Source organism: Anthonomus grandis, chromosome 4 (assembly GCF_022605725.1).
Source record: "Anthonomus grandis grandis chromosome 4, icAntGran1.3, whole genome shotgun sequence".
NCBI classification, from domain to species: domain Eukaryota; kingdom Metazoa; phylum Arthropoda; class Insecta; order Coleoptera; family Curculionidae; genus Anthonomus; species Anthonomus grandis.
The window spans coordinates 177945-198343 of record NC_065549.1 but is presented as its reverse complement, the minus strand read 5'-3'; the positions used below and the strand labels follow the sequence as shown (position 1 = coordinate 198343).

The 20399-nt window shown below is 30.8% G+C and overlaps 1 protein-coding gene across 2 annotated transcripts in view; it reads right to left on the bottom strand.

Annotated features, from left to right (window-relative positions):
• The window catches only part of LOC126734893 (hemicentin-1), a 393008-nt gene extending 374032 nt beyond the window's left edge, over positions 1 to 18976 (bottom strand). Inside the window, exon 1 of one of the 2 annotated variants that reach the window (XM_050438722.1) lies at positions 18454 to 18976. In XM_050438722.1, coding sequence (XP_050294679.1) covers positions 18454 to 18571 — 118 coding nt within the window. In that variant the 5' untranslated portion in view covers positions 18572 to 18976. The remainder of the gene's footprint in view (positions 1 to 18453) is intronic. The other variant, XM_050438723.1, reaches the window with a different exon arrangement.
• Between the last annotated feature and the right edge of the window lie 1423 nt (positions 18977 to 20399).

The following is a 20399-nucleotide window of genomic DNA, read 5'->3' as shown; positions in this document are numbered from 1 at the left end:
ACACTGTCCAAACTAAAACGGGACATTTAGGAACGCGTCGCATAGGATAGTTCAAATATTGTCCTAGTTTTAGTAACCCCCCTTCTGTTTGCTGTACAATTATTATTGTTCGGACCACCTTTCCTCTCTCAACATTGTTAAGCTGCGGATTTCGGATTGTTTGATGCTACTTGGGGTTTGATTAGGTTTCCGGAATTCTCGTTTCCTATATACTAAAAACTTGATTAGATTTTAATGTTTGTTTGTTTGTTTGTGTGTTCTAATGTTCTGAAGCATAGAAAAGAAAGTAGATTGCGTCTAAAACAAAGCGAAATAGAAGACAAAACCGATCATCGGCATTTTTTTCAGGATATTAAGCAGAACAACTCGTCGTAGCCAAAGCGCACATAAACCTCGCTTCGACAACTCTCTCCCTTTAAAAGTCTTTATAAAAATAAATTTCCCGAAAACAGGGTACATTAAGTTTTACGGTTTGTTTATGCACCGATGGCAACACTGGCTTTAAACACAAACAAATCCGAGTCCGTTATTACTGCTCTGTTCCCATTGTCGATGCCGATTTTCGGGATTTAGATACATGAGTTTTGTTTGGTTTGTTTATTGGTCCCTAGATTTCCATTGTAACAGTTCGTTAAAATAGACAGGAATTAAAGAGACCGAAATCTCAAAATATAGTTGACCTATTCTTATTACATAACAATCACAATATACGAAATAGTATATGCGATAACAAGTGCGAAATAAGCAAAATTCTACACGAGTAGAGAGGTTTATTGGAAAGGCTCTACAAGTGTAGAATTGTCTATTTCGTACATGTTATAGTTTTTGAGCCCATTTTTGGCTTCGAAAACGAGGTCGAAAAATGACTTTTTCCGAATTTTCAAAGTGCTGTCGTTCAGTTAGTTCTGCTCGAATCTCGTTGTAACCCGGTATTTTCATAATGTAGGTGGTCTAAAGAAGACGCTGGTATAGTTAGTTCGATTTCGACAAAAAAAAAATTTTGGTGAAAAAAATTCATACGGGGGGGTATACCCGAAAAACGAAAAAACTTAAACTCTGGAGGTCAATATCTCGGCTCCTACTGGCCCGATCTGGAAAATTCCAACGGTTTTGTCTTAGTTTTGTCCTTCTGAATCCAACGAGACCATCCGCAAGGTCGTAGCTCTGATAGTAGCTGAGATATCGCATTTTTGTAGCCCATTTTTGGCCTCGAAAACGAGGTCGAAAAATGACTTTTTCCGAATTTTCAAACTGCTGTCATTCAGTTAGTTTTGCTCGAATCTCGTTGTAACCCAGTATTTTCGTAATGTAGGTGGTCTAAATAAGACGCTGGTATAGTTAGTTCGATTTCGAAAAAAAAAAAATTTGGTGAAAAAAATCGATACGGGGGGGTATACCCTAAAAACGAAAAAACCCAAACTTTGCAGGTCGATATCTCGGCTTCTACTGGCCCGATCTAGAAAATTCCAACAGTTTTGTCTTAGTTTTGTCCTTCTGAATCCAACGAGACTATTTGCAAAGTCGTAGCTCTGATAGTAGCTGAGATATCGCATTTTTGTAGCCCATTTTTGGCCTCAAAAACGAGGTCGAAAAATGACTTTTTCCGAATTTTCAAAGTGCTGTCCCTTCGATTTTTCAGGCAACAAATTGCCAGCAGTCGCCTTCGCAAATTCTACAATTTCCGGGGGAGTAGCAATGAAATCACTAAAAAGAAATAAAGCTTTAGGAATAACTAATAAAATATTTAAATTTACACTTACTTCTTTTTAATGTATTGGCCAATATTTATAGAGGTATTTTTCTTAGCTTCGGAATGTTTGGATGTCAAAATGCACAAGATAGGTTAGGGTGTCAACTTTTTTAGGTTGGGTTTAGTTTGGTCAAGTTCCGTGATCCGCGGACTCGTGTAGATTTATGTATGTTACCGCACTAGTTGCGAAATGAAGCCATTTCTTTACCAAAAATATATCGAAATGTACCTATTTTGTAATAGTCGTAGAAAAAAGTATTTACTAGATGCAACTAATTGAATTTTGTGTTACGTGCTACAGACAAACATTTGCTTGGTCTATCATCAGATTAATATATTAACTAAGTGATCAAAGTAATAAATGGATTTTAGGCAAAATGTTATTCACAATGTCTATATTAAAAAAGAACAACCGATGATAACATTATGATAATAGGGGAAGAAGGGAAAATGGCAAATAATGAAAATATCGAGTTGATCAAATTTTCCTTTGTACGAGTGAGTCTGCCATCTTTACGACCGAAAATAAACTTTTACGTCTTGATGTGAGAATTTCTACGCCCTCGTAAACCTGAAGGCATTTCATAAGGGCAAATATATGTTCTTTTGTTTTATTTAAGTGAATTGGCAACATTGTTTGAAATATTATAATTTTTTTTTTTTTGGTAAAAATAGTTGTAAGTATAGTTTTGATAGTTGCAACAAATAAGCGTTTTATTCTGATACAAAATGATAAATGTTTTCTTTTAATGTATTGATAAATTCAAATGATCTTATCACAACTCACTTGTATCATAATACATGTCAATTATATTTTTTTTTTAAGAATAGCGTGTCATTTCGCGTACACATCTTTATACTCACCTGCAGTCCCAAGAGAGTCAATTAAGGAAAATATGAAATCCGGTTAAAAACCGGATTTATACCTAAGCAGAAAAACCCTCGGTAACAATTAACATTCATCGGTCGGTATACACTGAGACGTAATGAAAGATTATCTGCATGAATCTGCGAGTAGATCGCGTTCTCTGGTGTAAAATTAACATCAACAAGAATTCCTCGATGATTAAACAGCATGGAGAGTTCATTTCGCCATTTTGATTGATAAAACCGTCGTGGAGGTTTGGCATTTTGCTATAGTAATTATAGTTAGAAATCGATTATTTATTGTACAATTATTGCATAAGAGAAAATTCCCACCTAGGCAGCACATGCAATAAAAATAGATAAACCAGCCGTACCTGTCAATAAATATTTGTCAGTATGGGTAACTTCGAAGGTGTATAAATCGACATTTTTCCAAGTAAGATTTTGATAGATTTATTGTATGGACAGGGAGTGGGACAGTATAGAAATAAGATATAAGCATTAATGTCCGTTTACAGGATGTTTCATTTATATGGCTTATATGTGAAGCACCCTGTATTATGTTCAAGGCTACCTCAAATATATTTTCTAGAAGGCCCTTTTTGGCTAAGGATATTTTCAGTGTGTTGGCACTTCTAGTAGTACCTGAAATAGGTAGTAACTTTTAATGGTTCGATGGTCTGGCACTGTCAAATAATTTTAATTAAAACATAATTAATTAGTTGTTTTTGGCAATTGTTCCTAATTCTGTAATTAATAATAATACAGGTCGCCTGCGTGGAATTGTAGATTATTATTAATTTAAAAATCAATAATAAATGACTTAATTAATTAATCCAGGCTTTTGAGGCATAATTTTAATTGGAGTGCCTGAAATGGTAAAAAATCTATAGTTCGACAGCCTGGAATTTTAGAATAACTTTAACTTAAATAAAAATTATAAATTAATTAATTAATTAGTCCAGGCTTTTGAGGTATAATTTTAATTAAAGTTTCTGAAATAGTAAACAATTTACAGCTTGGCTGCCTGGAATTTTTTTTTTTTTAATTTAAACGTCATTAATAAATTCATGAATTTTATTATTGTAAACATTTGAAAGTACCACCTGTATTTTCAAAAAAAAAAAAAACATCAATATAAATATATAAAATTGCTCCATACGGTATGATTTATTTGGTGCCATCGTTTCATATACTTATTTGGCCATTTTCAGAAAAGGCAAACAGCTACGGTCAAGAAAAATTAATTAATTAACCAACGAAGCTTTAATTAATTAATAAAGCAATAAATTATGACAGGCGATTAAAGAATAATTTAAACAAAATCAACAGGTCAACTGCCTGGGATTTCACAATAACTTAAATCTCAACATAAATCAGAATTTAAAAAAATTACTAACTAGCCAGGCTCTTAAGAAGTTCTTAACACTACAATAAAAAAAAATTAAATTCTTTATATTATTATAATTTTTAATTCTTTTTACTAGTCGAGGAATGTGTCTTTAGTGTATAATTTGCTTTATTAAAATTAAACTGAAAGGCAGCCAAATATATAAAATAACATATTATATGATACACAGTAGTTTTCTATGCTTGAAATTTGTATAAACCGGTTCGTAAAAAAATACATAAACCTGTTATTTTAATGGTCTTCACCGATCTTAGGATATACCATAAATACGTGAAATTTAAAACAAGAACAGGAGCTTTAAATAATAGAATGTTTTGTTATTTTATGATGAGCTAAAAACTGAGGAAAATGCTTTATTTCACAATATATGAATGAGCGTATTATTGTATTGAAAACAAAAGCCACTACAGTATTTTCTTATATTTTATAGGGTATTATTAAAAAAAAAAATTAGCCACACCACAGTTTACTATAATAAAATGAACGAAAAATTTATTGACAAATGCCTTTACTTTTAGATTAAAGAAACTATATATTATTAATTTAAATACAAAATTACATGCAGTCATTAAAAACCGACCTCGACATTTCGCTTCCAACTTAAAGTAATTTTTTCTTTTTAATGAAAAAACATGCACAAACATAATTAAAGATTTGTTTGTAACGAGTCGTTCGCAGTCTATAATTTACTGCAAAATAATGAGATATTAAGGATTACCTACTACTAATAGCATAATTATATGTGAAATTTAATTTTTATCTTGTTAAACGGTGTAACATGTTTATTCATTTGATAAAAGTGGTATTTCTGATTTGCATTTTGCGAAGCATTTTTTGCGAATGTATAAGAGAATCCTTAGAGTACTTAAAGTTTCAACTTTGAAATAGCTTACAAACTAAAACGTTTCTTATCGACTATAACAAATATTTTTTTTTAAAAGTCGTCCATATTCTCAAAGAGACCCTGATATAAATGAATCAAAGGAGAACAACACAAAGTCTCGGTCTCAAAAAAATTCTTTAATTTGTTAAAGTGGTAACACGTGTTTAATAATGATAATAATAATAATAAATGCCTTTATATTACGAAAATAGTTACAAAAGTTATTAACCAAAAATGCGGCGAGATCTAGCTTGGGGCTACTCTATCTAACCGCACTGCTAACTTAACATACGAAAGCATATTGCGGAGGGTTGTTGGGTGGGGTCAGAAATAAAACAGAAACCTGTTTACCTAAATGTCAACGTTTCGACTTATATTAAGTCATCCTCAGGACACTGAAATGGATTCAAGTAATTACAGAGATAAAACAAAGTAATTTCAAGGACATAAAAAACACTATTAAAATAAATGTTCTTTAAGTTACAAAAATTAAAACAACAAAAAACAAAAACCACGACACAGTTAAAATTACATTCAGGTACAATCCGTTAAAAGAAATTAAAAAAAAAAAACAGTATAAAATTAATTTTTTTTTCCATTTTTCTTTTTTTTTATATATATATTACACCTCTTACCTAAGTCTAGGTTTCTTAAGTTATAATTAAAATAGGAGCGTAGAGTTATTTTTAACATGAGTTAAATTGTAGGTGTTACTGTGGGCAAATAGTGGACATTTAGGTAAACAGGTTTCTGTTTTATTTTTGACCCCACCCAACAACCCTCCGCAATATTAAAGATATTGGGTCACAAACACGAAATTGAAAATACGAAAGCATAACAATGTAAATAATAAATAAATTGAATAAGTTTTAAACATTATGAAGAACATACAGAAAAAAAATAAGAAGAGAAGCCTAAAATTATAAGAAGTCTAAAATAGAATTTTGCTTACATCATATGACCTAATTAATTATTAAAATAATTATAATTATATCTAGTTTTTAAAAGAAAGAAAAAAGTAATTAGTGATAAAACTTAAAATTAAATGAAATATATTTTTTATACTTTAGTTATTAGGTCGCAGTGTTAGAAAAGTAAGATTTGACAGCTTTTCGAAATAAGATAGCCAAAGTTTTAGCTTTAAGGTTATTTGGCAATGAATTATATACCTTAACCGCACTATAATTGAAAGACCCTTGGAATATGAAAGTTCTATGATTTGGTATCAAAAGGTTTGCAGAGTGGCGCATTTCACGGCCATGTATGGTGTTATGACTGGATAATTTATCATATAGATATTGGGAAAGTTTATTATGGAGTACCTTATGAACAAGAACAGCCATATTGATTTTATAACGTTCATCCAAATTCAACCAGCCAGAAGCAAGAAATAACGGGGTGACGTGATCAAATTTTCTTCTATCGTAGCAAAATTTTAGGCAAGCATTTTGTGGCATTTGTAGGCTTAAGTTGTCCTTTTGAACAAGATGCATGTATAGAATTTTCAATTTATAATAGGCGTTTTGTAAAATACTGAAAATATGGTTTACAAAATTAAGTTGATTATCAAGAAGAATGCCTAGGTTTCTTTCGCAGTCAGATGGTTGTATAATATTTCCATCGATAATAACATTTAAATTCAAATGATAAGATTTAGGCATTCCAAAAAGTAATAGTTTAGATTTAGTACCGTTGAGAGCCAGTCCATGAAAATTAGACACCTGTACAATTTGATTTAAATCGGTATTAATGCGTGCTAAGCCAGTATTTAGTTCATTTACCAGAAAAACTGAGTAGAGTTGGATATTATCTGTATATTGGGCAGTTATGCAGGAATTCAGAAAAATCATAAGTATAAATCGAAAATAGTAGTGGCCCCAAAATGCTGCCTTGAGGAACTCCCTGATTAATATTTAAATATTCTGAAAAGGTGGAATTTAAGCGCACTCTTTGCTTTCTATTACTTAAGTAATCACAAAGTGGACTTAGCGCCGACTCGTGTAATCCAAAATATTTTAGTTTGGTAAGAAGAAGAGAGTGATCCAAAATATCTTTACATACATGCATACGTGCTGTCGTGGTACCATGTTGCGATCGAAACCCTGACTGAGTAATAGGAATTATGGAATTAAGTCTAAAAAAAAACATTTAATTGCATATACATGGCCTTATCCAATATTTTAAAAAGGGTTGGCAATATACTTAAAGGTCGATAATGAAAAAACTTTTTGGGATGGACAGTAAATTAGCATTCTTCCATTCAGATGGAAATTTTGATAATACAAGTGCTTTATTAATTATAAAAGTTATATAGGGTGTTAAATAAGGAACTAAAAGTGAAATCATTTTAATGCCCATGTCATCAGAACCAGTTGCAGTAGATTTTATACTACAAATTATTTTTTCAACTTGGTTTTCAAAAATTTCTTTAAATTGAAATAGTTCCTTAAGATTAGGGTGTACTTTATTGGTATACTTAGTTTTAAGGCCATTATTAGTGCATACATACCGTATTTACCTTTGGAATGCTATTAATAAAAAGCTTTCAAAAGTTTCGCTCCTAAGAGCATCATCAGACCTAAAAAAAATAATGTAAACAAAACCAAATAAAATTACAAAAAGACCTTAAAGTAAAACAAAAAAGTATACCTCAGGAAGGTTAAAAACACGCCCGACTAGGTGAAATATACACACACTGAACTGTAAAATATAAGTTAACAAAAAAAAAATACTAACGTCACAAATATATTAAAAAACAATAACATAGAACTTGAATACAAGAAAATAAAAAAAAGTAAAAATCGAGATTTGAACCTACAACCTTGCAGCAAGACTGTTACCGTTTACTGCGTTGACCGCTAGGCCACACCGTTCATGCGATAGCTTGAAAAGAAAGGAGTGCACTACAAAATGTTATTAAAAATAAGTCCCGGCTCAAAATTGAACCCGTCGTTAACGCAAGTTAAAACTGGACTCTTCTTCGCTCTTGTAATCTCTAGCTTCTCTAGAAGATCCAGCTTTTTACCCTTCTGGCAGTCATGAACCATTGCCACATTATTGGGGTAGGAAAAATTATGACCTCCTGTTGACAGTAAATGATTGGCAAACGCTGATTTGGTCTCGACAATATCGGTGGCTTTAAACTTGTTCACCTAGATGTTCTATACCCTTAAAATAAATGTTGAAATAATAGTATATTGTATACCTAGTACGAAAAGCTTAACATTCCCGGGCGATCGTAAAAATTACCAGTCGAGGCGCAAGTCGAGACTGGCAATACGGAGTCCGGGAATGTGGCTTTTCCTACGAGGTCTACATACTGTTTTTCCGAAAATCGGGAATCATTAAAATTACGGTAAATTATTACTAATCATGTTAAAAATTTCAGGGTAGTCCTAATAAAAAACGTTTGTTTTTTGCAGAAAATAATTCTGATAAAAAAAATCTACAATTTTTGTATCTATACTTTTCTCACATAACCTTAAGGTTTTTGAGTAAAATGTAAAAAACCCCTATTTTATTTGTCGAAAGCAAGGTAGGTTCTTCAAGCTCAAGCTAGGTGTAGAAAAATACAGTTTTTAAATTAAAACTGTATGCTGTATACTTATAAACCATATATGGTAAGATACTGTAGAAATATAGGTATACTGGTGGCCAAAAGTATTGGCCACCAGTGTGCCTATATTTCTTGATTGACAAATTCCATTTTTATGCATATATTTTATCTGAAGCAATGGAAAAACCGGTTGAGCTTATTAGTATTCAGGAATGTAAACAACATAGTTTGAAGAAACAAATTCCATAGATTTTTATTGCTTGCACTTTTTCTCAATATTTTTTTTTATCAAATTCCAATAATTTTGTTTGACTGCTAGGTGGCCGTAATTGGATTGACAAACAACATATTTATTCAGTCTCAGTTTTATGCGTTGGTTTCTGTTCATTTGACTTCCCTTACTATTACTTTTGAAAAATATTCACAATGCCACGTGGTATAACTTTATCGATCGAAATTAAGATGTGAATAATCGACGATTACTGGAAAGGGGTTAAACAGGCGGATATTGCTCGAAAATTTTCTCTTTTGAGTGTTGTTCCTCTAAAAAAAAACTTGCCGACCAAAGAAGATCACTAGTCGTGTTGACAAATTAATTTTGAAAAAAGCAAAACTTGACCCATTCGCAAATTCAAAAGAAATCAAGCTGCATTTGGAAGAAGAAGGTGTGGGTTCAGTTAGTTGTCGTACTATTAGAAGGAAACTTCAATGTAGTGATTTAAAAACAAGACGCCCTGCAAAGAAACCACTGCTAAGTTTAAAAAACGTACGGGCGCGATTGAGTTTTGCTCGAGAACATAGTCACTGGACAGTCTCCGAATGGAAAAAGATTATTTTAAATAAAGAATCAAAGTTCAATTTGATTAATTCGGATGGCAAAAGATATGTTAGGCGTCCGGTGAACCAAAGTATGATCCCAAATATACGGTGTCCACAGTCAAGCATAGAGGTGGTTCCGTGATGGTGTGGGGTTGTTTTTCGGGCTAGTTTTGAAAATCGCTTACTACACCTCAATATTTGATAAAATTCTTCTGAAAAGCCACTGTTTTTCGTCCACATTACCCAATCTAATAACGCTGTTTTTATAGTAAATATATATATTGATAATTATATTAAATTTAAATAAACAGTGTTATTAAATTAAAAATTGAATATACAGGGTGTCTCACGACGAATAGACGCGATCAATATTTCGGAAACTAATTATTCAAAAATTTTGAAAATTTGGCAACATGGCACAGTCGATGGGGGCCACACAACTAAAATATTTTGACAGTTGTGACGTTTCCGGTTATACCGGAAGTAGGTGTCAACTTCGTTATTTTAAATGGAACACCCTGTATATTTTATGCAAAAACATTGTTTTTCATCAATATAACCCTTAGCCTCCCACCCACCCCAAACATTTGCGCTGTAAAAATTTCTTTTGAAAAATCACTGTTTTTGTATTAAATATTTATTAATATATAATTATATCAAATTTAAATAAACAAACCGTATTATTAGATTGAATATTAACCATCTATTATTCATGTATATATTATTTTGGAAAACAATGATTTTATTATTTCTTATCGATTTTCGGAAAATATTATTGTTATTCAAACACAATCTAACGTACCTTGACAAAAAATCCAGTTGTTCAAATTGCATGTTCGCGAGAACATTTTAAAATCCTCAAAAACTACCCTAAATTGTAGATCCATAACCTCGACATAACAATCGCGAGAAAAATCCCTCGAAACTCTTTCCCGAATATCATTGATAAGAAAATTGCCACTTACATAAAATTGCTTTCCCGGGATCTACCTGTACAACTGCGCGCACAACTTTAAACTCCGTTTGATATCGTTACTTCGAAACTTCTTCTTTGTTGCCAATTTAAATAAATAACTTCGGCATTTTTATTTATTTATTTATTTTTTTTCTCAATGTATGTTGTACTCGTCAAAGGTCTTTTTATGGCATATACAGGCAAACAGTTAACAAACAGAGACTTTGAGTGCCTTCATTATTTACTTTTATCTTTCTATTCTCACGAGGCTGCTCTTACAATGGGCCGTACAAATTAAAAAAATGGTAATTTTCAGTACTCGAATAATCAGCGTTCGATTGCCTATTGGTTGGATAAATGAGGCGAGACAATGATTTTTTTATATTACTTAGATACTTCAAGGAGGATTTTTCAATGATGGAGTTAATTGGTTTTTTTTAATATTTATGAGAGAGGACATTTGAATATAATAATCAATTTTAAAGAGAAGTATGCAGAGCAAAGGATCTCTACATAATTTGATTTCCATTTAAGTGGCTATAAGATATGAATAGTATACCATTCATTTGACTAAAATTCTTGATATCTTTACATAAAATAAATTATTCAATTGGGAATTATAATATTTATATAATCACCGTCAAGGTTTTGTTTTAACAGCCACCAAACAACCATATGTACTTTTATGTCTTTAAACACTCAACTAATAATCGTTTGGCCTCAGGGAAAAAACTGTAATTTTTAACGCCTCTCATCTGTCAAAAAACTGATAAAATCCATCCAACTTTAAAGTGCACACACACACATGTCAGTAATAAAATAAATCATATTATTAAAGCGAGTAGTAGAGTTCATTACAAACAGTAATGCGGCATTATTAAAATAATAATAAAACCACTTTCTGTTGCGTTTTATGACTTGTAATCATTAACGAATCGCCGCTTTTTTTTATTTGAGAGTTTGTCCTTTATTTTGACCTGGTTGTCGATTTTTCTATCGTCGAGTCAAAATTTCGATTAAATCAAATCCGATCTGTATAAGGCGACGCGATATTTTCATGAATAGAACAACATTATTTTTATTTACATAATCTGACATACGCATTGTTGATTTCATTTATGTAATACCCCATGATTTAATTGAAGCGATGAACTTGCCGTGAGGCGAAATTATTCATTTATAAAGACGAAACCTGTTTTAACGTTCACGGTGTAAAATTAGTGGATAAAATGTGAAATCTAACTTGAGAAAATATTTATTATAGTGAAATATTTTAATGTTTATACAGTGAGAGCTATGAGATCAAACTTGTAGGGGTTAGGCAGTGCAACAGTAGAAAACATTTGAGTATAGAGACCCATACCGGAAAGGTGTCACCAAAGTATATAGATTTCAACTGTTAGACTGTGGTGTCACTATGGAACTACGGCCCTAAGACGCGTTAAGATTTAGAAAGACGATGAATTTAATCCATTTAATTTTTGGCTTTTGTAAATGATATCATCAGAACAATTATTCAAAATGTCAATGTTTAAAAGTTTTATAGCTGATGATTTTAAAAAATTTACCGATGCTTGTGTGTTGTTATCTTTAAAAACGTTACCAGTAGAGGAGCAGACTTTCTAGATGCATTTTGTCCAATTTTTGTAATTTTGGCAAATAAGCAAAAACTGCTACGTGTCAGGCAAGAAATTTATCGAAAATATGATATAGCCGAAAAATTGATGAAAAATTATTCAAATGATGTACTTATATCGCACCCTTACTTCAAAAGTGACACAAGTCTAAATTGTTCGTTTTTCAGAAAAAAAAAAACGTGTACTGTCTAAAATGTATCATTTTTATTGAATTTTGTATTGCCATTATCTGGCTATGTGTAACAGAGATTCCTAACAAACTTTACAAAATATACATTTTTACATTATCTTGTTTAAAACCTATTTTGTGAGTTGTGTCATTTTTTAAGTTTCGCCAAGTGTAGTATCTTGGCTTGTGTCACTTTAAATGTATGTAACTATGAAAATGACACTTTTGATGATTGCCTTGCTTATTTTTTTTTTAGTTGAGTCCATATTAAATAATTTAGCTTTTAGATAAATATTATTCTTTTTTCTTGGGTACTATTAACAAAAAAAAGCACTGAGTTAAATAGGTTGATATTTGAAAATGTTCTTTTCTTTTTATTTTCTTTTTGTTGTCCAGTGAAGAATATTTTAGTTTTATTTTGTATTTACCAGATAATAGATCTAATCTTGTCATTCAAGAGCATCATAACACAACATAAACATAAAAAACTCCGTTTCATTTATTTTTGGTTAATACATATTTTTAGGTTACATTGAAATAAAAATTAAGGTAAATCTCAGTAGACTTAGCTCTTACCTCGCTTCACTAGAGATAACACAACTTGGCTATAATTTTGGAAACAAAGTTCGAAACAAAACTAGTAACACAGGATATCTTTGGTACTAAATAATAAACATATCAAAAGTAAAACTGAAGTCACTTAACTTCTAAAAAAAAAATACTAAAAAGTTACTAATACACATTTTACCAGCTAAAATACACAAAACAGTTTTGAATATTATTAGGTTAATTTAGGAATAACAATAGAACTACTAAAATTTATAGTCGTATATAACTGAAATTTTAGTCAATAATTTCTTTATAAAATGAATTATAATAATATTCGGGTATAATGTTTTTGTCAACTAACTCTTTTAGGTCTTTTTTTTTATTTTCCGCTAAAGGAATTCTATTGACATAAGCTCCAGACAGACTAACAGATTCAAAATTTTCTCGAGCATATCAACTGATCTGGAATTAATATCTTCATACGACGTTTTATAATAAAATCTCCTTGGGTCTTCCTTTTCAACTCTCAGTACTTTTATATCATGCCACTTAACTTTGTGTTTATTGACGTCGATATTGAAATTACTTCCCAAATTTTCCTGTAAGATTTTTAAATCGTAGAAGCTCTCATAAGTTAGTTCGTGAACTATGTAAGGTGGTCCATTTTTTTTTGCTGTACGAATGAGTGTAGAGTACTGTTCCGGTACATAAATTGGGCCGGATTTCATGTGCCTCTCAATTTGCTTTTCGATGACACTATGTACATTGTCACCTTCATTTTGGGAGTGTCCATGTATCAGAAACTTGTGGGTGATACTCTTTATTGGGAAAATTGCAACTGCACAAGCATAGGCAGCAAGTAGGTATTTGTTTCTTTGTTGCCCGCAGCAGTTAGTTGAATAGAAAATAAATTCCATGTTTCCATTATTGCTCTTTTCGGACAAATCTTTAAGATACTGTAGGACACAACTGCCTATTTCATTTGCCCCCTGTTTTCCTTCAGTCTCATTCCAAAAATAGCATATTACATTTTTTGCATGTAGGTCACCTATAGTAAAATTGTAGCAGTTAAGCTTGCTTCTATAATAAAATGAGGAAACTTGACCTTTTGGTAAAGGCATTACGGCCTGCAAGTCATATACAGCTACATTCAAGTCAGTGTTTTGTGCATTCTTGTCTCTCTCTTTTTCCTTGCGACTCAACTCTTTTTCCTTAAGATGAAGATCATACGCTTTTTTGAGTTGTTGTTTTTCCCTTTCCTCCGCATTCTTGTAGGTCTTACATTGATCACATTGATCTTTCTTTGGCAAATAAAACGAAATGTTAAATTCTCCATTAAATGTACGATTAAACATAATATAACTTGCATAAGGAAGTTCAAGTTTTTCTCTTTTTTCTTTGTAATTGCGATATAAGCTTTTTGCTCCTTCAATATATTCTCGGCTTGTTTGTGCTGTTAAATAATGCGATTTTATTCTTGGAATTACATTTATAAAATCTTTTTTACACTTTCCTTAATTTCAGGTGCAACAGTAGGCTGTTTACCAAGTTTTCCTCGCCTATCTCCTGTGACAAATCCATTTTCTGTCTTTTTTAATAAGGCTGTTCGAATCGGTGGGTCGTTTATGTCAAGTGTTGCCTTAAAAAAGGATTTACATACCCTAAGTCGATTATTGTTTCCTTCAAAATAAAAAGCCGAATTCATCATCCTATAATTTTCAGTGCAAGAGTATCGATATTTCGGTTTAATAAAATTAGTATGAGCAACAATAAACAGTCTTTGTTTTTCTAAATCGGCTAATTTCCAGTAACTGGAAAATATTTTTTTTCTAATCGTTTCACACATTTTTTTGCTACAACCCAGCCTGCACTTTTCGCCGCAAGGTGGACGCAGTTTCCGTTTAGGAGTACTTTTTTTTACTTTGTGATGACGATAAGTGATGACCATAGATGGCTTATTTACTAATACACTATTAACAAAAGAAAATTAAGATTTACACTTAAAAGAGATAAAACAAAAATACATGTTATTTGGCTAGCAAAATTAAAGTAATGACCTGAAAGTTCCCAAAATAATCAAAAAAAAAACTAATAATGCCTAAATATTACAAGTTTTAGACAAAAGATCGCCTTTATATTTCCCGGACATATGTCTCTATACTTAAATGTTGTCTACTGTTGCACTGAATAACCCCTACAAGTTTGATCCCATAGTTCTGAAACGCCCTGTATAAGGTCTTTGAGTTCGTGTATTAACAATATTAAATATTTCACCTTATCGTCGATTTTATACTGCGTAAAAAGCACTATTCCCTTTCGTAAAATATTATTGACAGATTAATCGAAGCTTCCGTTTATTTTTCTTTCTAAAAGCTGTTACAGGCTGCGATAAAGTGTGGACAAGGTGGAGAGGAAAAAAGGTTCGGTTTATTATCCCGATCCGGCTTTTATATATAGGTCATTGATTCACCGAACAGCTTTTTACAGATAATAGGCCTAAACAACTTTTCAAACATTCACACATAAACAATCCATCAAGATCGGTGTCGAATGGTTGTTTGAACAACAGCGTGTAAATCTGGCAATTAGCGTAACTGCTTGTAAAACAGTCACCTGTAACAAGGTTGTTTATTTAAATTTAGTAAGTTGCGACAGAGAGAAAATTATAGTTGTTTCATTAAATGTCAGCTTTACTAATATAAAATGATGATTTTATATCACTAAAGCTGTTTTACTAATATAAAATGACCAAAATTTTAGTATACAAATGTGAATTAGTAATTGAAAGTGTCCAATTTTTGGGGTAACAAATTGAGATATTTTTCAATTTTCAAAGGGCTCTCATTCCCTTAGTATTACTCGAATACCATTATAACCCGGTGTTTTCGTAATGTAGATGATGCGAGTAACACACTGGTATAGTTAGTTGAAAATCGAAAAAAAAAATCAATTTTTGGTGAAAAAATTCGATACGGGGGGTATACCCGAAAAATAAAAAATCTCAAACTTTAGAGGTCAATATATCGGCTTCTATGGACACTTTTGTAACAATTTAAATGGTTCTGTCTTAGTTTCGTCCTTCTAAATCCAACGAGACCATCCGCAAGGTCGTAGCTCTTATATTAGCTGAGATTCTCGCATTTTGACCTTTTCCCAATTTTCAAAGTGGTCTCATTTCCTTAGTTTTGTTTAAATCTTGTTATATTCTAGTGTTTTCGTGATGTACAAGATGAGACTTAGTTGTGGGTATAGTTACATTAATAAATTAATTAATTATTCCAGGCAGTTGAGGCATATGTTAATAGAAGTGCCTGAAATGGCAAAACAAATCTATAGTTTAACAGCCTGGAATTGTAAAATAACTTTAACTTAAACGTTAACTATAAATAAATTAATTAATTAGTCCAGGCATAATTTGAATTAAAGTGCCTGAAATGGCCAAAAAAAATTTATAGTTCAACAGCCTGGAATTGTAAATTAACTTTAACTTAAACGTTAACTATAAATTAATTAATAAATTAGTTCAAGCATTTGAGGCATAATTTTAACTAAAGTGCCTAAAATAGTAAGTTGTAAAATTATTTTGACTTAAATGTCATTAATAAATTAATTAATTATTCCAGGCAGTTGAGGCATATGTTAATAGAAATGCCTGAAATGGCAAAACAAATCTACAGTTCAACAGCCTGGAAGTGTAAAAATAACTTTAACTTAAACGTTAACTATAAATTCATTAATTAATTAGTCCAGGCATTTGAGGCATATTTTTAATTAAAGTGCCTAAAATAGTAGGTTGTAAAATTATTTCGACTTAAACTTCATTAATAAATTAATTAATTATCCAGGCAGTTGAGGCGGAATTTTAATAAAAGTATCTGAAATGGTAAAAAAATGTATAGTTCAACAGCCTAGAATTGTAAAATAACTTTAACTTAAACGTTAACTATAAATAAATTAATTAATTAGTCCAGGCATTTGAGGCATAATTTTAATTAAAGTGCCTAAAATAGTAAGTTGTAAAATTATTTAGACTTAAACGTCATTAATAAATTAATTAATTATTTCGGGCAGTTGAGGCGGAATTTTAATAAAAGTGCCTGAAATGGCAAAAGAAATTGAACACAGCCTGGAATTGTAAAATAACTTTAACTTAAACGTTAACTATAAATTAATTAATTAATTAGTCCAGGCATTTGAGGCATAATTTTAATTAAAGTGCCTAAAATAGTAAGTTGTAAAATTATTTAGACTTAAACGTCATTAATAAATTAATTAATTATTTCGGGCAGTTGAGGCATATTTTTAATTAAAGTGCCTGAAATGACAAAAAAAATCTATAGTTTAACAGCCTGGAATTGTAAAATAACTTTAACGTTAATTATAAATTCATTAATTGATTAGTCCAGGCATTTGAGGCATAATTTTAATTGAAGTAACTGAAATAGTAATTTGTAAAATTATTTTGACTTAAACGCCATTAATAAATTAATTAATTATTCCAGGCAGTTGAGGCGGAATGTTAATAAAAGTGCCTGAAATGGCAGAAGAATTTATAGTTTAACAGCTTGGAATTGTAAAATAATTTTAACTTAAACGTTAAATATAAATTAATTAATTAGGTAGTCCAGGAATTTGAACCATAATTTTAATTAAAGTGCCTGAAATGGTAGGAAAATTTATAGTTCAACATCCTGGAATAAGAAAATAACTTTAACTTGAACGTTAACTAGAAATTAATTAATTAATTAGTCCAGGCATTTGAGGCATAATTTTAATTAAAGTGTCTAAAATAGTAAGTTGTAAAATTATTTTGACTTAAACGCCATTAATAAATTAATTAATTATTCCAGGCAGTTGAGGCGGAATTTTTATAAAAGTGCCTGAAATAGCAAAAAAAAATTATAGTTCAATTCGTGAAAAAAAAATATTTTCGGTGAAAAAAATGCTTTTCCGAGATATCTGTATACTAATTCAAAATAATAATATCTGGAATGCCTACTGAAAAAAAAAATTTTAACTTAAGTAACGTTGGCAATATACTGACATTTCACATCTACTCTTGAGAATCAAATCGTAAAAACTGATGAGACTTTACAGCTCTGTGGTAATGTTTTTATAGTAGTAGATAAAATCGCTATTTGATTTAAATATGGTATTAAAGCTGTCTTCGAGGTGGTAAATTTTAATTACGTAAAACTGTGGGTGGGCCCCAAAACTACAAAAGTCAAATTTCCTGTTCGAATTGCGGAAACGCGCCACAATACCCAATAAATATTTTTTTAACGGAACATTTTGGCCTGACAAGAAAAACCTTTGAAAGCATTAATTAATATAAATATGTTCAACAGTAAATAAATGGCGATTCGCTTTCGGACGCATCAAGTGAGACAGTTAAGTGTTGTTTTAGTGATTTAAGATTTCTTTTGTTTTATACAATGAGGCAAATATAATGACATGGCCGGAGAGCAATTGTTTTGCGTGTGGCCCCTTAATAAACCTGTCAATTGTTTTTTTTACATATTTTTTAACCTTTTGTAATGGTTTGGGATAAGCATGTTATTGTAGTAATATCTGCGGAACGTCAGGACAAGTGACGGTAAAAGAAATTGATATTTTTCGGGCATAAGCACGGACAGAAGGCAAAATAGAATGACAAACAATCCCATGGGAAATTTCACTTCAGTGTACGATTTCTCTGATATTTATTTGCAGGGTTTTTCTCATTTTGCGGTTAAGGTTTATTTTTTAAATTCTTTTTTATCCTCGGTCTGTAAATGTAACATAAAACTAATGTTTACGTAATATGAATATAAGATGATTTTTTTTTACTTTTAAAATAGCAATAAAAAAAATTTACTTGGTCTATCCAGTTCGTTCGCTACCTGTCCGGAAGTTTGTTCCAGTCCGTTATAGAGTCCAAAAACTTCTGGTAAGAGCACCAAAAACAACAAAATCCTGATCCTCATAATCTGCATTGTCACCAATTATTCCAAGCCAATTACCATTTTTTACTTTTTCACTTAATTCACTTAAAAAAAAAACATTATGCACATTTCTCCTTCTTAACACTCCTAATCAAGTTGGTAGTAAACTTATTCTACAAGTTACAAGAGTACAACCTACTTATTATAATAGACACAGTAACAACTTAATTAATTATTTATTGATTAAATACGGAATTTTTTTTTAAATTGTTGTTAAAACTTTTTGACGCGCTAAAAAGGGTCGCGTATCGGCGAGTTGTAAAATTTTCGTTGGCGTCGGGACGTCATGACGTAATAAACGACGTCGAAGGGGAGACGCTGAATCACGTGGTCGCGCCGCGAAAGAGTCCGGCCGCGTACTGCTCTGCTGGAAGTGGCGGAATTGGAATCGCCGCGACGCCGAGACACGAAGAAGCGGCAGCAGCAGCAGCAGCAACAGCAGCAGACTTTGTCGAAGGTTGACCTATAGGCGCACCATTACCACCTCCCAGGTTCCTCATCATCATGAAGATGATCTTCGATCAGACTTATCTGTTTACCATAATATTATGATATTTTTATTATAATGACATTATTTATTAAGATCTGTAAGTGGTTTAATTTTTTTTAAGTAGTACCTATATATGGTCAATTATTTATTTTTCTTTGCCACAACTCATTTTTCGAAGATAATTGTGTAATTCTTGTTATTCACAAATAATTTTCCTCTTGGATCGATATGCAATACCCCGTATATGATACATAGATGTTTTTAAATTTCAGATGTTCTATGTAATTGCAAATTTAATTTATTTTTCAAAAATGGCACGAGATATATTCAATATAAGAAAATATTTCAGAATGAGTTCAAAGACCTGAAGAAAATATTATTAACTCTTAGAAGATATAATAAAATTACTTTAATAGTTTAGATTAAAGTAAAAAATCACTTTAATACTGAATAAGTACTAGACGTGAAAGAAAATATCTGTTTGAATTTTACTTTCGGGCACTGCTTTTCCTCCAGTTATTTGGTGTTCTAGAATTAAATGCCTGGAATAAAATGAAAAATTACTTGAAATGTCAAAAATCATTTTTAACGTCTGCAAGTCAGAACAAATTACATCAAACTCCTGACAAATTGACACTCTAAAGGCATTTAAATGATGAAAAAAATTATTTTTTAATATCTCGGAAGGAATTTATGAAGAATTATTGCCGAATACCTGAAAGGCATGCAAAATTATTCAGAGAGTCTGGAAAGTATGAGAAAAAAATCCTGGATAATATAAAATATTATATCCAATACCTTATTTCAAGTTGAAAAATAAGACATTTTAGTTCCTAAACATAAAATAAAAAATGCATCTGAAAGTTTTAAAAATATTATTGAAAATTTTTTTTAAATTCAAATGCCCAAAAAACTAAAGAAGATCCTATAAAATATCCAGTCTTTGGAACAGAGACTACTTGTTTTCTTCCAGGAAATTGGAGTTTTTCTTTAAAGCACTTCTTTTTCTCTTATTATTTGATTTTTTTTTTAAATTCAGTATTAATTTTAAAATTATAATTTTATTATTAATAGGCACAGCTTGCAGATATGGAATGCGTTAATAAAATTAATTTTAAAAAAATTATTTAACATCAAAATTGGTCAATTATTCTAAATAAACAATATAAATAAATACGTATATAAAATATTGCAAATAATTTTAAAAAAGATAAATCATTTCGATAGTAAACATTGATAACAAACAAACACAATAATTTAATTAACTCATTTAGGTTATATATTTCTATGCTATGCTTTTATTTAAATAAGTTAAAGTTGTTAATAGTT